Source organism: Dromaius novaehollandiae, chromosome 1, assembly GCF_036370855.1.
Source record: "Dromaius novaehollandiae isolate bDroNov1 chromosome 1, bDroNov1.hap1, whole genome shotgun sequence".
Taxonomy (NCBI): domain Eukaryota; kingdom Metazoa; phylum Chordata; class Aves; order Casuariiformes; family Dromaiidae; genus Dromaius; species Dromaius novaehollandiae.
Genome location: NC_088098.1, coordinates 23,961,847 through 23,982,947, shown reverse-complemented (window position 1 = coordinate 23,982,947; position 21,101 = coordinate 23,961,847). Strand labels below are relative to the sequence as shown.

General features: G+C 37.4%; 1 protein-coding gene across 1 annotated transcript in view; it reads left to right on the top strand.

Annotated features, from left to right (window-relative positions):
• The window catches only part of CFTR (CF transmembrane conductance regulator), a 94,731-nt gene that overhangs the window by 42,147 nt on the left and 31,483 nt on the right, over positions 1–21,101 (top strand). Inside the window, exons 12-19 of the mRNA XM_026097332.2 lie at positions 7,181–7,275; positions 9,759–9,845; positions 10,756–11,488; positions 12,652–12,780; positions 14,776–14,813; positions 15,764–16,017; positions 17,073–17,152; positions 20,022–20,172. Of these exons, the coding sequence (XP_025953117.2) occupies positions 7,181–7,275; positions 9,759–9,845; positions 10,756–11,488; positions 12,652–12,780; positions 14,776–14,813; positions 15,764–16,017; positions 17,073–17,152; positions 20,022–20,172 (1,567 nt within the window). The remainder of the gene's footprint in view (positions 1–7,180; positions 7,276–9,758; positions 9,846–10,755; positions 11,489–12,651; positions 12,781–14,775; positions 14,814–15,763; positions 16,018–17,072; positions 17,153–20,021; positions 20,173–21,101) is intronic.

Here is a 21,101-nt window from a genome sequence, read left to right as displayed (position 1 = left end):
TGGGATAATTGGAATATAATGGGAATTTATAGGAGTATCTCAATGGGTTTGCAAAATCCTTATTACTGACATAATGAAAAATGTGGAAGGAACATGGCTTTTCAGATTTTTACGTTGTAGTATTAATTAGACAACATTAGGCTATAGTAATAGCCTACTACTATACACAGGGTGTGGGTTTTGTTTGTTTTCAGCATATGCTAAGTTAGAAAGGTAAAGCCTTTGGACAGTTGAAATAGGAATCTTCAAGTTTAAATGTTGTTAGTGTTGAACAAAATCAGCCTAGGGGAATGTGTTCCTCCAGTCAAGGCTGCAGGAAGAGGCCCATAATATTCTTGTTAATAAATAAACAAGCACTGTATCCCTTTCAAAGGGGTGTAATAATTCATTAGTTTTGAAACTATACTGCTATGACTTCTGTTTTTACCTTTTTGAAAGGTAAGGTAGATATTTTTCCACCTAGTCAGTTCAATCCATTCTTCAGTAGTTATCTAGGATGCCATAAACACAGAATAGCAAACTACCTTTTTAGAACATAAGAGGCTACCACTCTTAAAATCAACATGTTCTGATTTGAGAGCTGTCAGCTGCCCATGAGGATAATGTTTAACAGAGGAAGTGTTTCCATGCAAAGTCAAATCTTATAATAGTACAAAAGAAATCTGTGGCCAGATCCTGTCTTTTTTTGAGCTGGTTTCATAACAAATGCAGGAGATTCAATTTTCAACTAAGCGTATAAGAGAATAACTAGAGACACAACCAAACATATCAAGCTCTGGTTCATTTTACTGTGTGTTTGGCATCTCCTCACAAAGGCTGGCATTATCCCCAGGTGACTAGTAACCTGCAGTGTCAAGGATGTCCTGAGACTGAAGCACATATCCTTAGTTAACAGTGGAATGCATCTCACTGTACTTCTCCAGCCCCTTTTATCTATGCTGATTCATTTTTTTCAGCAGATGTCTCATTAGTTTGCACAGAATATCACATCTGGAGCTGATTACAAGTGTACACATATTAAACTAAATCAATTAGAGCTGAGAGACAGTATGGTAGCTTTAGTCAGACTGTGAGTTGAATACTCTGTGTTGGTTTTGTGTCTATTGTTTATAAGGGGTATTGACACATTGGAAAGTGTTTGTAACAGAGGAACTAGAAGAATTATTAGAAGAAATATTTTGGAGGAGCTTTTTTCTGGAATGTTCAAAATCTAAAAAAGACCTGTTCATTTTATATTCTTTCACTCTTAAGTGAGAAATATTGTTTATTTCCATCCCATTATGTGCACTAGAAATTATTTCTTGCTGGTTTTGCAGAAAGCATAAATTTCAATTTGTCCTAATTGGCAGAACAGAAATTATCTTTAAAATGAAACAGATCTGAAATACACTGCAAATTTTGAGGTTATAAAGCTTTAAAATTAAGTCTTGTGTTTCAGTTTCATACCTAGTAGTGAAATTTTCTGTTAAAATTTTTAAAATGAAGAATTTTCAGTAATTTGGGGTTTTGGATAATCAGCTTGAACATACTAGAGACCTTATTTTCCTGGGCCAGAAACCAGAAAACCAGATTTCTTTATTTCCGAATCAGAAATTACTTTTTAAAATTTGATCTTCTTATTTAGGTACCTGTCCTCTGAAGCTGAGGCTTTTGTTAGATTCCAGTAAAACCATTTATAAAGGATTCATGATCCAAAATTATAAGCTTTGTTTTCACGAGGGTTTGTGACTGAGCAGAATTTCAGGCTCAACTAAAGCTCATACAGATACTGTCAAAATTCACTTTCTCTATGACAAAGTATTCCTGTGGAACAAATTTTTGAAACATGAAGTAGCTGGTATGCTGAACGTGGGTAAGTTAAACACAGGGTAAGGAAATTAGATATGATTCCAGAAGTGACAGAGAAGATAGGACAACCTCCAAGATAATCTGTTCAGAAGCCTGTTCCTAACACAGGGAAGGGGGTGGGAAAAACTCTATCAAGTGCAACAAGTTTTTAACTGAAAGATAGCAGCATAGAATATTACAGAGTGGCACCATTAAACCTATTTATTTGATTGCAGATAAACTTTTTGAAGTCAGTGTATTTGGTCCTTTGAGTCAGTGTTTTTTTCTCAAAGTGAGATGCTCCCCTGCTTTAAGGAAACTCTGCTAGCCTGTTTACCTTCAACCCAGCAGATTCTTCCCCAGGGAACCCCCTATGTAAGCAGTTTCACAGTTGATCTGCCAGTACTTTTGGGCCGTTGACAGGAATTTGTTAGAGGAGTCTGCTCGTGCCATTAGATCATACCAGTGCAAGATGGAAAATATATAAAGGCAGCCAGCTTTTGGACCTAGATGTCTGCGATGCAATGGTTGTAGTGAGAGACTTGGCGTATTATGTGGACTTTCTGCCCAAAAGAGGCACTGTCATTTCAAACCCATTATCTAAAGATTTTTACCATTTTTAGTCACTGAATTGAAAGCTGGAGGTGTGTTTTGGTTCCATTTCTATTTCTTTGAAATATTAGAGTTGAATATGGTTCCTGAGAAGTACAGAAATAATCATGTGAGTGAGAAAACAGATAAAAGTAAATGTTCCTCTTATAACTAAAGAGAAAAAATTATTAAATTGGGTGAAATAGCATTCCAGCTCCTGCTTGAAACCTTTGCTACTCTTTCTGCTTAATGTACATTCAGTTTTACCTGACATTTTATACAAAAACCCATCAGTATTTTTCTTCTAATTTATTACAAATGGTCTACACTACAGAAAGGGAGTTGCAAGGTCTGTATTCAGAGTTCTTGTGAACACAGAGAGAAGGAGGAAGAGGGGAAGAAAGGGAGTATTTTTGTAAGTGAGATGGAAGAAGCGATATGAATGGAGAGTTTTCTGGGAGTTGTGGAAATAAACATGGGGAATATTAATGACAAAAAAGAAAAGGAAGGGGCTACAGATAGTAAAAAAATGGGATTGTAGGAAAAAAGGAAGTGAAATAGGCTGGAGAAAACGGTCAGTGAAGATTAAATGGAGAGTTCCAAAACTGCTGCTCTGTTCCATTAGCTTCAAGACTGTTCTATCTCTTTTGGAAGGAAGGCAGAAGAAGGGAGGTGGAAATTGAAGCCATTAAGGACATCTTTAGGGAAGAAAGAGGAGTCCTATAAGTAAAATATCTATGTTCTGTCATTAGAACTCCTGACAGCCTATAGCAAAAGCAAGATATACAAAACTTGTAGATCAGTAGCAACTATTCTGTTGAAAGGCATATTTCTTAGAAACTATTTTCTGCCAAGTTTTATTCTTTTAGTTGTTGCTAAAGCTTTTTCTTGGCACGAAGGCATGTAAATCTATCAAATGATCTTGATGACAAAGAACCTCTGTAGAAAAGACCTGGAGTGTGAAGTCCATTCTTAGGTTTCCATCTGTTTTTGTGAGAACATATTTTTCATTTACTCTCAGAAGAGATAGTACCTGAAACCGTCTCAGCCATATTCTTCTATATTTTTATACCAAGCCCAAAGATACTATGAGGGTCGTCCCTTTGCTGCTAGGGTAGATGAAGATAACATTTACAAGGTTAGAAATGCAAACAAGTATTAAGAGAAGTGCCTTCTCCTTGGGTGTGCAACATGAGATTTGTCAGCTCCTGATATTAGAAGCACTCACAAATGTAAGTAATGTTGATGGGAACTGTAGAGGTTTTCTTCGCTGAATATTTAACCATAGGTTTCTCAATTTAAGCATTTAGAGATAGATATGTTAAAGAAAATCTAGTGGATACTTCATTAATATGCTGTTTTTATGCTGTTCAGCATCATTACATTAAGTTTGTCCCTGGCTTGATTTCACTTCCTTCATAAAATAACAGCAAGGATGTATTTGGACCAGCCCTATGTACTTTTTACAATAGGTAATGCATGTTCCAACAAATAGCATTGTGTGTCTATTGGACTTCTTCACTCTGTTTACGCCTTTGAAAGAAATTGCTAAACATTTTTTACTTATTATAATTACAGCCTGAAGTTCTTTGTCTGTTGCATGCCATATATTATCCTGAGGTGAAGGGTAGAGGAGACCAGAAGGGGAACTCATTAAAAGTCTGATTAAAATTCCATGTTGACACACCTGCAAAGAAATAGATTTGATGATATCCCACTACCATTTAAAACAATGGGAGTTCTGGAATTAATTTCGATAGGGCTAGGATTTCACCTTGTTTGCAAGAGAAGGTACACTAGGCCAGTTGTTCTTCACCTGGATTTTTTGGAAGAACTGGTAGAATCAGGAACCAGGAATGGCACCATTGCAGCAGCATGATAGACAGCAGTACTGGTAGAAATGTGAAACAGTTGAAATCAGGTCAGATATCTAGGTACATAACAGCACAAATCTTAATGTCCAGGTGAAAATACCAAGTAAATGTCAAAGTTACAGATGAGTAACATTACTCCTCTGTGCATAGTGAAACCACAAGTGATCGGAGCAGGTCATCTCAAATCTACCTTGTACACTCTAAATATTTCATGACCTATGGGAAAACAATTTTTTCATGTTAGGAAGATTTTGCTCTAAAAATGTTATTGGCACTGTTTTTCACATCCCTCTTTCAGCAAGCAACTGAGCTCTTTCGTTAGTAACCGGAGTTTGTCCGTGCAGCTCTACTTCTACAATAGGAAAATAACTAGTTAACATGAGAAGAATTTAAAAGTCACCTGCAATAGCTTTTCCATACGTAAGAGCATCTTGATTTTAAGGTCAGAATCTTCTAAGTCAGGAAGGGACTGCTGTTATCAAATCAAAGAGTTGGGAGAATCTCCCATTTCCTGATGGGTCAGACAGTCAATTTCTAGTCCTTGAGTTGCTGGACTTTTAATCTGTCACTGATCCAGGGCTGAACAGTATTGTTCATTCTGTTCCTGAGGTCAGGGCAATTTATAAGAGAGGAAGAAGGAAATATTTTTCTGGCAAGATTTTTATTTATTTATTTACTCTGCAATACCTCAGAGTCTCAGAATGCCAAAGACGGCCCCACAGGGAATGACTAGCAGTCAAAATCACAGTTGAGGTGATGAAAATCATATTATAGCTTACTTTCATATGAAATGTTAACTTCTAGAGAACAGCTCAACTTAGAATCCCTGGAAATCTGGGGAGCTTGACATCCAAGTCTCAGTTTTGAGTCTGAGCACTTCTCTGGGAATGATGTGGACTGCAGACGCATGAGCTGGAATCGATTATTCTCATGTTGATACCACTGCTGAAAACAGGAGTCCTGTGTTAGCTGATTACATCAGACAAGATGATAGATTTCCAGACAGTGCTGTAGTGAGACTTAATCTTTCCCCTTCATATTTTTCTTTTTGTCTTTTAGTCCACTTCCTCTCAGCCTTTGTCTTAATAGGAAAAGTCAAATTAGTTTTCTGACTAGACAAAGATTTGGTTAACCTCAAAAAGAATTTAAACTTGTCTTTCTTGGAAAGTGACAGGCACCAGCTTTCTGATATCAGACATAGTAAATGCTTGAAAAATGCTTCACATATCCTTCAGTCTTTTACTCAACAAAAGATAACAAACTGTGAACCTAGTGGGCTTTCCTTTGCCTCAGTCATGATTCTGACTCTGAACTGCAGAGATCCTAGAGATGAAAAACTTTCCAGCTGGGCAAGTCACACAGCTTCTTCCAGTGGAAGTGACAGGCCATTTGTGACGTGTCTACGCCTGTCATACAACAGATCGGCCATGTGTAGGTAGATGAACTGTATGAAGTGAGTTTACTATGCATGTGCAGAATGATGGACTAATAACTTTCCAGAGCAGCATTACTGCACCTGCGGTGCAGTGCAGGTAGACAGCTAAGTTCTCTCCCCTTGGATGCCTGGGGGAAGAGAGACCCCAGAAATAGGCTACCTTCATAAAACCTGGCCCCAGAAGCTCACTTCTTGAGGGATTTTCCTATGCCATACCACTTTTTTTCTCCAGGAATTGTACTATAGAGAAACATTTTGTAAAGCATAAGAACACTGGAGCCAGTTTTGTCTGATACCAAATTCCTTGATCAGTTTCTTTGACTTCTGGGGAATCCCTTCTGGGCAGTGGCTTGGAGTGGATGCACAGGTAGTGAGAATGACAGTCCTTTTCTGTGGAGCTAGGGACACAGATGCTGGGAGCTTCTGAGAGACTTGGGTCTTCCCACTCCACACATGGCATAACTGCCTTGGAGTTGTAGCTCCTGGAAGCTTGGGCTGGCTGGAACCCAGGGAGCAAACTGCCAGGAACCTGAGATGGTCCAGCCTGTGTTTCTGGGAGAAGTCCCCTGAAACTAACACTGCCACAGTGGTAGTGGTTGCTACTGTAATGACTTACAGACATATGCCAGATAAGGCTGGTAGGCAGAGTTAATGTTTTTATTATAGCAACCCTATAAGTGGAAAAATTAGGTTACAGGCACACAAGCCATTCTTCATGTCTCTGCTTTCATGAAATACTTCAGTTTTCATGAATCCTTAGTTTCTGTCCTAAATACTCCTAGTCAAGAAAACTCCTAACCTCCTCTGCCAGTGAGATCTGTGCTGGCTTCTCTTTCTCTGTACGAAGCAAAGCCCTCACACAGGAGTGAAATTGTAGTTGCTGTTTTTATCACTGGCTGTTCATTTCCAGCATATTCATAAGTTATAACTAACTTATAGCCCAAGCTGTAGGACTTGGATCCTAAACCAGTTGCAGACCTTTAGCATTCCTGGCATTCTCGGCTAGGAAATTTGTGCCAGCCTTTTTTAATGCAGCTGCTGAAGTATGAATTTCTCTGAGATTTAAAGTGTTCAGATCCAGAGTTTGCTTCCTGCTTTATCTAACTTTAGTGGCAAGCACATTTGTCATTGTTACTTGACACAAAGTACGCTCTGAGGGTTAACACCTTGGACTGATATTTTATGAAGGTACATTCTTTGCTTTTAGAGATCTAGCAATTAAGACAAATATCCTTGAAGTCTTGCAGCTCTTGGTTGCTCTATGAGGTAGAAGAATGATATGTTTTCTTTAATCACCATTTCTGATTATGAAAACAGGTGAAAGAAACAATCCTTTGTGGGTGTTTCATTTCTTACAACTGCTGTCTAACCTGCCTGTATACTATTACTTCCATTTAGTGTGTAGCTTGAATATGAAAAACGCATGTCTGATTCTTAAAAAATCTATTAACAGGACATTTCAAAGTTCCCAGACAAAGATTATACAGTGCTGGGGGAAGGTGGAATCACCCTGAGTGGAGGCCAGCGAGCACGAATCTCACTAGCAAGGTGAGTATTTTATCATCTAACTATTTTAGCATTTCATTTAGGGAAGTAGCATGACTAAGCACATAAATACATGTGGACTAAATTGTGCTAAATGAATATCTCCTAGGTTTATGAGGAACTTCATTTTGCTATCAGAAATATGAATTTTGCTGTGCAGTTTCATTTGTGATACATCTGTATATTTATTCACTGAATTTTAAAAGTTTGATGTCAGAAGCATCATCTTCTGCTTAGCTGAGATGAGTCTTTCCTTTCTTAGTGCAAGATGGCATTTGGGGATTCATGTTGCTACTAATTCTGGACATTTTTTGATGTACAAAGAATAATTGGAAAGCAACAGCTGGTACCTACGAATAGTGGAGGGATAGCTGTGTTTATTTGGCCTTCCAAAGCTAGTTTCTAATTTTGAAGATCTATAGAAGTAGAACATGTTTTGCTAGAAATTCGCCATGTGTTTTGGCTGGATCACTTAACCATCATCAGTAGTCCAGTAATCATAGCTCTGACGTGTAAATGGCCTCATTCGTTTCTATGCAAAGTGTAAATTGTGTTGGTTCCCATGGTCAGAAATTCTAGGTAGAATTATGTTACGATGCATCTCATGAAAGATGTGCATGCCTGTGTGAGGGTAAAATAAAAGATGGATTCATTAAAATAGAGGGGCCTTCAGTGCAGATCCTTTCAGTTGATTTGTGAGAGGGAGAAGGGGTATGGCTGGTTCTCTTTTATGGTGTAAGGCAGGAGGGGAGGGGAGGAGCAGACTCAGCTTTCAGAGCAAAAAAAACCAACAAAACCCATTAAGATTTGCATTTAAAATCCTATATTTTAATGAACTGTTTCCCAGATTCTATGAGTAATCTTTTCTGTCACTTTTGAAATGGTCACAACTCATTTAATACTGTCTCATAGAATTGATATTATTCATTTATTGTTAGCTATTTAATTATTATTTTCAGAAGAACTAAATGTCCCAAAGGCTGTAGCTGCATCTTCTTTGCATTTTGTTTGGGCTCCAGTCTAAGCTCACCTTACATCAAGGTGTGCAGGTACTCAGGTGTGGGTTGCAGATGAGGCTCTGAGAAAGCTAGAGAAGAAAACCTGGAATTACAGCCCTGCATTGTACCTACCTGCACTGGTGACAAGCTGAACGTTATTTTCCTGGTCTGACATGTGTCTACTTTGTGGTAAAGTCGTATGAAATCAGCATCCCTTCTAGAAGTGCCTCTGACCCTCCCTCTTGAAAAAACAGATGTTGATTGCCTGAGTTGAGCCTTCTTAGAGAACACTATCAGTGCCTGCAGCTGCAACAAGTAGAAGTAAGGCCATGTGAAAAAAAACAAGTGTGTGCCCTGAGTCTGAGTTAGCTCACTGGCCCAGTACCCTAAGGTTGGTCATATATAGCTAGTAAGTCTAACATCCCAATTACAGCAATAAGCTGAGTGCTACCATTATTCCAGGAAACAAACTGCAAACTTTTTAACTGCTGAAAATGCCAAGAACAGTATGAACTTTTTGTTATTGTGCAGCCACTACATCATAATGTATGGTCAGTGAAATCAATCATGACAGAGGATTTTTCAATAAGGTTATTTAGTTTATTAACATAATATACTATTATTGAGAGTTTTTCTTCCAGTGGTTAAATATTTTCACATTGTTCAACATAATGATTTTAAAACTCATTTAAAAAATACCTAAAAAGTACCGAAATATAGCTGTCCAGATTTTCTTTACTAATTATACCCTGATTCATATCACATCATGATTTTCATATTCACAGAGGAAGGCAAGGGACCTTTTTGAGCTGTTAAATCTATTGAAATAGATTTAAAAAAACTTCTTAATCACAGATTTAGGTCTCAGTGAGCCATGTCCAGGCACATACAGCTTAAGCTCCTAATGCTGCAAATAGTTTTTCATGTCCTGAACTTGAAATATTGTATAATGCCATTCAAGTTAATGTTTGCAAGGTTGTGGCTTGCTAACACACCTGTCTTTGCTTACAAGTTATTTCAAAGTACTTTTAAAACTAAGTCCTGCACCTGAGACCTAAGTCCTTTCAGGCATTCATTTATGAATCTGAAATATTCCCACAGGCATCAGTAGAAGTTGCAGTAGGTAACAAATTCCCATTTAGGTAAGTAAGTGGTCATTGTACAGCCAAAGGGACTGTCAGATTCAGGCCTTAAACAGATCGTAAAGTAACCTCTATGAAAGGCAGCTGTATAGCTTCCTTTGATTACACAGAAAGTAATGAAAAACTGAGTCAGTATGTAATATAGTCTACAGCAAGGAAAGGCTTTCTTGAAAGGTATCTTACAGTCACATTTAATGTTCAACTCCAGCTCCATATTAACACTGTAGGAAAGTCTATGAACTACAAATTTTTGATACAAAATGGTAAATGCATGCATTTTCAATTATACTTATGTAAACTTACAAGAGTACTGAAAGTTAATTTCATATCCATTTTCTCTTTTTAGAGCAGTGTACAAAGATGCTGATTTGTATCTCCTGGATTCTCCTTTTGGATATTTAGACATTTTTACAGAAAAAGAAATATTTGAAAGGTACCGTATGTTTTGAGAGACTGTATTTAAGAATTCCATCAAGTGGCACAATATAAAACATGGGTACAAAATGAAAATCTGACTCTAATTAGTGCAGAATTTAATAATAGTACAAAAATACTGAAGTGATCAAAATGATACCTTTATGGGTTGCTTATTTTTGGAAATTCTTGTGAGTGAGCATTTTGTGTTAGCAGTAGGACAGTATAGCTTATTGTAGGAAACAGACCTGGGCCAGGTGTGAACATTACTGCTCCCTCCTCAGTCACAATGTGTTGAATTTGCTATGATCTGTTAATCCCAGAGTGCATGGCTTCATATCTGATGTGTCTGTGTACCAGAAGAACTTGCATTTTAAAGTGTTTATCTCCTTTATAAGTATAAATGTTTACAAAAACTATATTTTGTCTTGTTTTTGTATTCACTAAGAGACTGGTCATCTAAAAGTGCCCACTGACCAGGAGATTGAGAGCAGGTTGGCCAAACACATAGACTTCCTGTTGGTGTAGCTCAAAACAGTAAGGACACACACTGCTATCCATGAACTTCTCAGCCACAACGTACCTGAAGTTTTGAAATTGGGCTAATACTTTTGGATTTGGTAATAAAAGATCTAAATAAGCCTAAGAAGGAAAGAAATACTTCACTTTCATGTTGACCTGTGCTTTTTAGTTTGACATGAAAATTACTCCTTTTTTCCCTCCTGTTTTGTTGGCTTATGTGCTAAAGTACTTACCCTTCACACATCTCAGCTTTGCCACTTCCTTTGTATTTTGGGGGAACACCTTAGAGTGCTCACACAGGGACATGTATAAGCAAATGGTTTGAAAGTGGAAGTGATAAAAGCAGTGTCTAAATATGAAGAGAAAAATTTAATTTTTAACATGTAAATAACTTTCATTTTTTATAGCTGTGTTTGCAAGTTGATGGCAAATAAAACTAGGATCTTGGTTACTTCAAAGCTGGAACATTTAAAGATTGCTGACAAAATATTAATCTTACATGAGGGGAGCTGCTATTTCTATGGAACATTTTCTGAACTTCAGGGTCAACGGCCAGACTTTAGCTCAAAGCTGATGGGATTTGATGCTTTTGATCAGTTCAGTGCAGAGAGAAGAAATTCAATTCTAACTGAAACTCTCCGACGATTTTCCATTGAAGGAGAAGGAGTGGGATCACGAAATGAAGCAAAGCAGCAGTCTTTTAAACAGACATCAGATTTTAATGACAAAAGAAAGAACTCCATAATTATTAACCCAATTAATGCAGGCAGAAAATTCTCAGTAGTGCAAAAGAATGGAGCACAGGTCAATGGAATAGAGGAGGGTCACATTGACCCACCGGAAAGGAGGCTGTCACTGGTACCTGATTCAGAACAAGGAGATATGGCTCTACCTCGGAGTAATGTGCTAAATGCTGACCATATGCTGCAAGGTCGGAGGAGGCAATCTGTGTTAAACCTGATGACAGGCACCTCTGTGAACCAGGGACAAGGCTTTTACAAAAGGGGAAGTACAGCAGTTCGGAAAATGTCTGTGGTGCCTCAGACAAACCTGTCTTGCGAGATAGATATCTACGCCAGACGCTTGTCTCAAGACAGTGTCTTGGACATTACTGATGAAATTAATGAAGAGGATTTAAAGGTGTGTGCTGATTTACATTGACCCTGTTTTTGGATATGGGATTAGTTTTGTGCAATATACTGCTTATGTATTTTTCTACCTGACTCTGTCATTCCTAATGCAGTATTTCTCTGTGGAATATCATTTTGGAATATCTGTGGAATTAAGTCAAATACCATCTTGAAATCATTGTATCAAATCCTCCAAATTTTATTTTGCCTGATCTTTTATAATTTTTGAATGCTGTCTGTAGAGGTTTCAATACAGAACAATTTGATCTCCCACACTTTAATCTCCTTTTAAGATTACTTACGGTAAAATGAAATATGAAGCCATAATGTGAAGGTATGTTACTCTAAAATAATTATATAAAATAGACATTTGAAGTGTTAAAACTCACAGACTAAATTAAAATACTTTTTAAAATCTGGCACAAATTTAATCCAATTTGACAAATTTATCAGATCTTATTTAAAAAGGAAAGCACTGCATAACTTTTATGTCCTGATACAGGCAATTCGCAGAGGAGTAAGCTAGATTTTACTCTGTTTTATGGATTTTACTCTTCTTTATGGACATGCTGGAAATTATACAATTAAGGTTGAATTTTACACCAAGAACGGGACCAAACTTCCTCTTTCTTACAATTGTGAACTGGACATGAGGAACTACTTTCATTCTCAAAGTTGACAGTTGATTTTCACAGAACAGTAATATTTTCTAATGTAGTTATCTACCTGGAAAGGAGAGGTGTAGAACAAATATTTAAAACCAAAATTTGCTAAAGCACTCTCCGTATTTTCTTTTGCTTTATTGATCTCAGTAGAATAAAAATCCCTCTAAGTAATTATGAATTACCTCTAACAACATATTAATAATAATCTTCATTGAAAGAAAATAGCTCATAATTAAACACTATTGAACACTACTAATGTTGGACAAATTTTGATTGTTACATCCAGAGCTCTCTGAAAATCTCAAATCATCCCTAAACAGCATCCTTATAACAAGGACGACTCAGCAAATCATTTTCTTCCTCTCCAGCCATTATCAAGCAATCTGAATGCTGAGGTTCTATTATTTGGAATGAGTTAGCAGAAGGAATGACAGTGTTCAACTGTCAAAAATTCTCATATGTTGACATTACTGCAATTCTGACTATGTTGGTATCAATTCTTTGGCAGGAATGTTTTACAGATGATACTGAAAGCATGGGTACTGTTACTACATGGAATACCTATTTCAGATACATTACCATCCACAAAAGCTTGATTTTTGTACTAATTTTGTGTGTAGCTATCTTCTTAATTGAGGTAAGAAGATCTGCTCCTAATGTCATTTTACTATAAACAATGTTTATTCAGATTGATTATGTTGTTTGTGATAAAAGTATAAAAGCATATAGTATCAAGACATTTGTTCATGTGTGTATTGCTGACCGGTAACTGCTCTTAAATGATGCTGGGATATTAATTTTCTGTTGTCTAATATTGTCTAACTGAACATTGCTTACCAAAGATAGTGGTTAGTGCATGGCAACAGAAGACCCACTGTCTCAGATTACCTTAGTTATTTTCTTCTGTATAGTACCATAAATAAGAATGATGCCCCTACACAGGTCTCTAGTGTACAGGTAAATTATCTTCCATTTTCCGTTAAAAGATATCTTTGCAAAGGCTTGGGAGATTAATAACTACTAGAAAGTTGTTGAAAAGCACAGATATAAGTCCTGGAGAATTGCTTTCAAAAATGCATTATTAGCTTTGCTCCTAGTGACAGAGTAGAGGGGAGTTAGGCAGAGAGCTGCCTGTGGTAGCATTTAAAGAGGTATGAGATGTTATTGCAACATGTAGAGAAGACTGTTTTTAAGTACAGTGGAAAGAGCTGTCAGAAATGTGCTGAAGAACATCTACCTGATCATGCAAGCCTGACTGTTCTTTTAGCGGAAGTTGCCTGCTTTTTCATCTTGTCTCTCAATTTAGGAAAGTTTTAATGTATCTATATAATCTTATAGTGGCCTCTTTTATAATTAATGCTGTAAATCAGATTTTTCTCTGAGAGATGGAGCATGTTTCAGACAGCAGACTGGGAGATGAAATCCCAGGCAAACTGGGTATGTGGCCTATGCTAACACTTTGTACCCTTCTGACCTTAGATAATGAGGGGAGACTAATGATGGTTATTAACATATTAACCTGAGAGAGTGGGGACAAGTAAAGCTGAAAGTAGAGTTTTGATACTCTTCAGAGTTGGATGGGACTATTACAGAAGATACTAAAGATGCTATGTTAGATTTAGAATGAATTGTCTAATATCTTAGGTCCCAAGCAGAGTCCACCCAGATCACCATAAATAGGGCACACCTGTACTGGTGGTGTATGTGTGTACCTGGTTTATGCAGCTCAAAACTATGTTCCTTAGATGCAGTATGCAAAGTCTAGGGTTGCTAAACTGGAAGAACAGTTATGAATGGAAACATGTAGAAAGGCTTTATGAACTTATCCTATCTCAGAATAGTCTACTTTTGTCTTCCCAGCTGAAAAAAAATGGTCCTCTGCTGTGAGGAGTCAAGATCAGAACAGAATTCTGTTGGGAGACATAGAAAGCTTACTGTGAGGGAAACTTGATCCTTGCAAATGCTAAAAGTTAGGGCATGACAATCAATCTTGAGTTATTTACTGTAGGACTCAGTGGACAGACAAGAAGAGGTGCTGGGCATTGAGACATCTCCCAGTAAAAAGTATTAAAAATATCTGCATTAAAAAATATGGAAATAGATTATGTGGAGAATTACACAAAACAAAGAGCCAAGTAAGATCAGATAAGTAGATGTCTCAAATGTAGTTATCAGTTAGGAAGAATAGCAGTGCAAGAATAATAATGTTAAATGTTTGATATTCGTATCTGAATAGCTGCCTTTGAAGATATTGAGAAATAGACTTGCTGTTTTAGAGCTTTTAGAGTTTAAGAAATATTAATATTTAAAACTTAAAGTATGTTAAAATATACAGTGAATATGCCTTGTCATTGAGAATGCATTAGCAAGCCTTTGTTCATAGTACAGAAAAAAATAATAAAAGAATATTTAGGCACTTCAGAGCCTAATTGTAATAGAAGTCTAAATGTAGCTTTCCTGGTGGGATGCACTAAATGGTTTGTGTGGAAGGATTTTGCTTCAGGGAAGTTTGACTTTCATCCATTTATAATGCTTTCTCTACAAACAATTACTAAGTCAGAGAAAGAAGACAAGTGAGTAAAAGAGCATAATGTGACAAGAAAAAAATTAACTCTGTGTTCTCTGGTCATAGGTAGCTGCTTCTCTTGTTGGGTTATTCATTATTAGAAGGTAAGTATTGACAGTGATTTATTGTGGGATTGGGGATTCCTTTATACTGATTTTTGCTGTAAATACTTAAATAAGTTCTGCCAGAAGTCTATGTGGATAGGCACTAGCTTATATTCAGTGAAATGTTTCATAGAGGATGATCTGAATACCTGATGTAGGTGATCATCTTAAACTGGTACTTGTTTAAGTGCTAACAGTCAAACGGTTTGTGCCATATTGTTGAGTACATAACAATGCACACGAGACACATCCTGAGTCAGCTCACTCTAGAGGTGTGTGGACCTGATATTTCTGAATACATTGCAGTTCACCACTGGTTTTCATAGATGAAAGGTGAGATATTTGCTTAGGAACATTTTAGGTGAACAGTTTCTGTGAGACCTCATTGTATAATTTCCTCTGTTCACCTATGAAAAATTCCCAGAAGTCACGGGATCAAGCAGATGAAGGTTAAACCATACTGAGCAGCAGTGTGGCCTTTTCTTGGGTAATGCTTGTGATCCTTGTTCTAGTCCCGCAACACTAAGTCTGTAGGTATGAGCATAGGAAGCACAGTGATGCAAATTTGGGGGGATTTGTGTACTGTCCCTTAGAATAGGTCTTACTTTGTTTTTTATATTACATCTGAAGCATTTTACTTGCTTGATAATTCACTTTTTTTCAACACAGTAGTTTGGGGAAAGCTATCTAAGAGGGTTTTTGGCTATATATTGCCTTGGCACCTGAACACACAGAGAGTAACTTTGCCTTATTGGCACATGGGATAATTCATAATTTACACTTCATAAATGCAGGGCAATATTTAATAAATGATTGGAAAAATATATAACTGATCATTAATATAGTTTTATGACAAATAAATATTGCAGTACTATTTGTTTAGAGAGAAAATGGCAGAAGCAAACTCACAGTTTCAGGTAATATATTTATTTTCAACTTCCATCGCACAGTTCAGCTTCAGAAGCAAATACAACACAATCAGAAAACGCTACCTCTGACGTATCTCCTGTGATCATCACCAACACTAGCACCTACTACATCTTTTATATTTATGTTGGAGTGGCAGATACCCTGTTTGCCATGGGAATCTTCAGAGGTTTGCCCCTTGTGCATACTCTTATAACAGTGTCTAAAACTCTTCATCAAAAGATGTTGCACGCGGTTCTTCATGCACCTATGTCAACGTTCAACTCTTTGAAAGCAGGTAACTGAGAAGGGAACTGATTGACTCATGTATGGGTTTTATTTTAATTAAACAATTTTCATTCTGTTAAAGGATACCATTGTTTTCCATTTTACTTTTCAATCAAGTTGAATGTTAAAAGTTTGCTACATAAAGTAATTTGTGAATCTTTTAATGAGCTTTGATTGCACTTTAAGTATGACATATTTCAGTTGTCAGCTTTGATTTTGAAATATCACCTTCTATGTTGGAATAGAAAGAGAAAATTGTTAATTGTTTCAGGCAATAAAACCAGAGAAGTTTTGATGAATAGAATTTATCTAAAACTGTAATAGAAAAGATAGTCAGCTACATACGTGGTGAGTGAGAGGGAGAAATATGAATGATAAACAGTGCCTTATTTCATGAGAAGTCCTATTGAAGCAGCATAAAATGTCAGTGTGAATAATGGTACTTGTATTCATATTTGACTCTGAAGTTGATACAGAGTTCATTGTATAACTGATACAAGTTCCATTTCCCACTGTGTAGGGGATTTCTATCCCATAACCTATTTACCAGTGAATTTTAGATTGCAGGAGACACTGGTAAATGAAAATACACCATAGGGTGTTTTCCTTGATTTCCCCGTTGTATTCTTAATTCTGTTGTGATTTGATGATTAATACAATAACTTTGCTTAGAAGTTAAGAAACTGGCATACAAACATACATATGCAGATGTACAAATTATCAGGGTATCAACACAGCCTGCCACATAAAGGATACAGACCTTATGCCTCATGCCTCTGTTTCTGTCCCGTTTAATTGTTTCTTTGTTTTTACTACATTTTCCTGGAGTTTTTGTGAGATTCCAAAGCTGAAGCAGAAGTTGTGGAGCCAAATTTCTTCATGATGAATGAAACTGTAGCTCCATTAAACTGTAACTGAATTGCTTGTACTAGAACAAATGTTGTATTTATCCTTAATATTTTGTATTCAGAAGAAGCTGTATTTTTTGCTAAAGCTAACAAATGTAGGAGTTACTTGGGCTAAAATATTTGTTTTACATTTTTTTGTTTGTTTCTTAATCTGTAGGTGGTATACTTAACAGATTCTCAAAAGATACAGCAATACTGGATGACTTACTTCCACTTACAATATTTGACTTTGTTCAGGTTTGTAAAATAAAAGCTTTAGATTTTGCTGTCTTATATCACTATAAAGTTTCGGTCATATGTCATGGGAAAGAAACCGTATTAATTAAAAGAATTAACAGCCGGAATTACATCCCAATATTCTCTTTCTTTTATAAATCTATGTGTCTGTTTACATGGCTGTCTACATTGTTAGTCAACTTCATTGCTGCTTTTTTGAGTACTTGCCCGTACGTCTACCTCCACTGTTTGTGCAACACCCTTTCAATACTCAGGCTCAGAACCATTTTTGTCCTGAAAACCTATACAGCACAAGTACAGTACACCCTGCTGCTACCCACACTCAACTTCAAAGATATTAAGGGCATTCCTTAGTTTCTTTCAGTTATCTTGGCTCAAGATGAGTATTTTTTCATGCTATCAATTGATTGCATTCATCATTTTCATGACTTTACCTCCCTAACCTCCTCCATTCCCCATCTGCTAGCATCATCCTTCATTTCCTTCTTATCTTTTGGTGAATATATTCAAAGTACATGATAAGCTGCTCAATATTTCCAGGTTCTTCTGGAGAAGAGCATTGAACGTTCCCATTATCTTGAACACTTTTCACCAGTCATGCCCTCATAAGTCATTTCTCGCAGTTCACTATACATTCAAACTTGTTTGGCAGCTTCAAACTTCCATGGATACTGCCAATAAGCAAGTGTGTCTTCATCTGAAAGATACAGAGAAGTTACACATACAGGTTTCTCCTCCTGTGCTGATTATGGTTGAGATTGGAAGGGACCTCAGGACTCAGGACCTGGGACCTTTCCAACTTCCTTGCTCAAAGCAGGGACAACTAAAGCAGGTTGCTCAGCACCATGTTCAGTTGGGTTTTGAATATCTCCAAGGATGAAGATTCCACAACTGTCTGGGCAGCCTGTTCCAATGTTCACTAGCCTCACAGTAAAAATGTTTTTCCTACATTAAAATAGAATTTCTTGTATTTCAACTTGTGCCCATTGCCTCTTGTACTATCACTTGGCACCACTGAGAAGAGTTGGGCTCCATCTTCTTTAGTCCCCCCCCCACCCCCCCCAGGAATTTCTAAACACTGATAAGATCCTCCTCGGCCTTCTCTTTTCCAAACTAAACAATCCCAGCTCTCTCAGTCTCTCCGTGTAGGTCAGATGCTCCAAGCTCTTAATCACCTTCATGGCCCTTCACTGGACTTGCTGCAGTATGTCCATGTCTCCCTTGTCTTGATGAGCCCAGGACTGGGCACAGCACTCCAGATGTGTTCTCACCAGTACTGAGGAGAGGGGAAGGATCACCTCCCTGTTGATGACGCTACTGCTGATGCGGTCCAGGAGGCTGTTGGCCACCTTCGTCACGAGGGTGCATTGCTGGCTCATGTTCAACTTGTTGTCCACCAGGACCACTAGGTCCTTCTCTGCTAGGCTGCTTTCCAGTGGGTCCGTCCCCAGCCTGTACTGGTGCATGAAGTTACTCATCCCCAGGTGCAGAGATCTACAAAAAATGCTAACTTCTAAAAGTACTGGGATGCCAAAATCCAAATCTGCTGGGGAGGGAGACTTGGTCTCAGCTAACCTTCAGTTTATGGTTGCAAACTGCCAAGCCTTGCTGGAGAAGAAATAGCAAGTTTGTCTTTGTGATATGCAAATGACTTCTGACATTTTCCCAAGAATTTGACACAAAATTTGAGAGTTAGTTCTCCTTCACTCTTCTATGCAGATTAGCTGATAGATGACTCAGCTGACTACCTTAACAGGTTTGGTTGTTACAGTAGATTTTTTCATAAACTTTGGTTCTGCCATTGTGTTGATTAGACTTCTAACGAAAAAAAAAGATAGGAACCTGGAACACAGTTACGTGTTTGTGAAAGACATTGGACTTGAAATATTGGATATATATCTTTCCTTGAAATCATGTAAAAGTAATAGTAAAAGCACCAACCACAAGTTTCTTCCCAATTGTCCATTTGCAGTTGCTTTCATCTGATAAATTTGCATTTTGAAGTAGTTGTTCAGTGTGAAAGATAACAGTCTGGTACAAAGCAGAGCTTTGTTATTCTGCAGCTGATCTATTTGATTTTCATCAGATTTAAGTATGAGACAGGAACAGCCTAAGCGCTTAAGGCCTCATTTGTCTAAATCTGTCAGTAGCTACTGAGGATGAAGTCTTATGGCAGTGGCTGTAGTCTCTGGCAGGTGTAAATGGATTAAACCTTGAATGGTTTTGTTTCATTGTCTGTGACCATAAAATATCTTTTTTCTCCTAAAAATTTCTCCTACCACATGTCCTCTCAGGACTTATCTCCTGTCATCTGATCAGTGAACACCTACTAGGAGTGCTAGCCTCATTTGTAGGTTATAGTCCCTTGAATAACTGATAATGTGCAATTTCCCATTTTTTCTGACCCTCAGAATGATCTGCAGATTGGCCCAGAATCTGCAGGAGACTGGCACCTAGTTTCAGGCTAGCTAGCACACCTCAGTCCAGACAAGGCAAGGACAGCACCACTAGGTTTGAGAGGTGGCTACAGAGATGGCAAGCATCTTTCATATAATGTTAACTGGAAAGTGAGTGCATAGCTGCCATTTTTTTCATAATTTAGAAACCTGTAATACTAGTTGTACTAGAGAAAACTTTTCTTCCTCCTATTAGAAGAGATGGCAGCCGATCCTGAAAGTTATGGATCTGGTCTCAGTTATTCATGATCTTCCCATGGAGGTTTGTTCTCAGCTGCAAATCCTAGTTAGGTTAGCATTTTATGTTCTTTTAAACAATACATAATTGCCACAGGAAAGAGATTCATCACTGATCTCTAATATATAAAATGACAAGTTTACTATATCAATAGTATTTTCCTTTCATTCTACAGTTAATACTCATTGTGACTGGCGCTATAACAGTAGTCTCAATGTTACAACCCTACATCTTCCTGGCATCAGTGCCTGTGATAGGAGCCTTTGTTGTGTTAAGGGCATACTTCCTCCACACTTCTCAGCAGCTGAAACAACTGGAATCTGAAGGTATGAGCAGCAAAATTAGTAGACTTATAATCCACAACAAGTCAATTGAGAAGTGATTCACCCTTTCACCTCTCCTTTGCCTTTTCTCTTGCAAAATGCTCATTGTCTCTGGGAGCGGAACACACGTATCTTAAAAAACAATGCTGTTACTGATCCAGCCAATACTGAGTGGTCTGCTACCAAAGTGCAATGGAGGAGACCTGTTTAAAGTTGGGCATTATCACCACTGCAGCTGAAAACAAATAAACTCCTGACATACAGTTTTCTTGAGCATAACCTTGAAAAATTGTGGTCAGACTTGGTATGTGCCCCACAAGTTTGTTTCTTTGTGTGAAAAATTTAGAATGACTATCAGTTTCTGCTTTGATTACAAAGAATTCTCATTTCAGAACAAGTTATTTGAGTAAATTTCCTTCCTCTCCACCCTTTAAAAAACTAACATATTCCAAATAAAATGGAAAATCCAATTGAATTTGAAGTATGGTTTTGCAGATCAGCTGCTGTGGTCTGGCTTTTCAGTAAACTGGCAGATCCTCAGCCAGTCAGTCATGAATCTTAAACACTGATGATCATCTTCTCTTTTACTTAGAGCATAATTTTGAAGTTCTTCAGACCTAAATCTAAATTTCTTTAATGTTCATGGGGATCCAGCTTTGGTTGACCACTTTTAATGTAATGCAAGATCTGCTTAAAATTACTCTCTCAGTACAGTGGAGTCCAGAGCACTTAAATACTCTATCTGTAATAAAAAATTTTGCTCAGTGGAGTTCTCAGAATTTTAGGAATTCATTCTGGTTGGGAGGAACGTTCTTTTTCTGTCACATCTTAAGCAGATGAGGAGTTTCTGCAAGTAACATGCTAACTATGAAGAATTAAAGTGATCACCTACCGTCATTATGCTGAATGGAATTTCAGCCCATTCAAGTAAA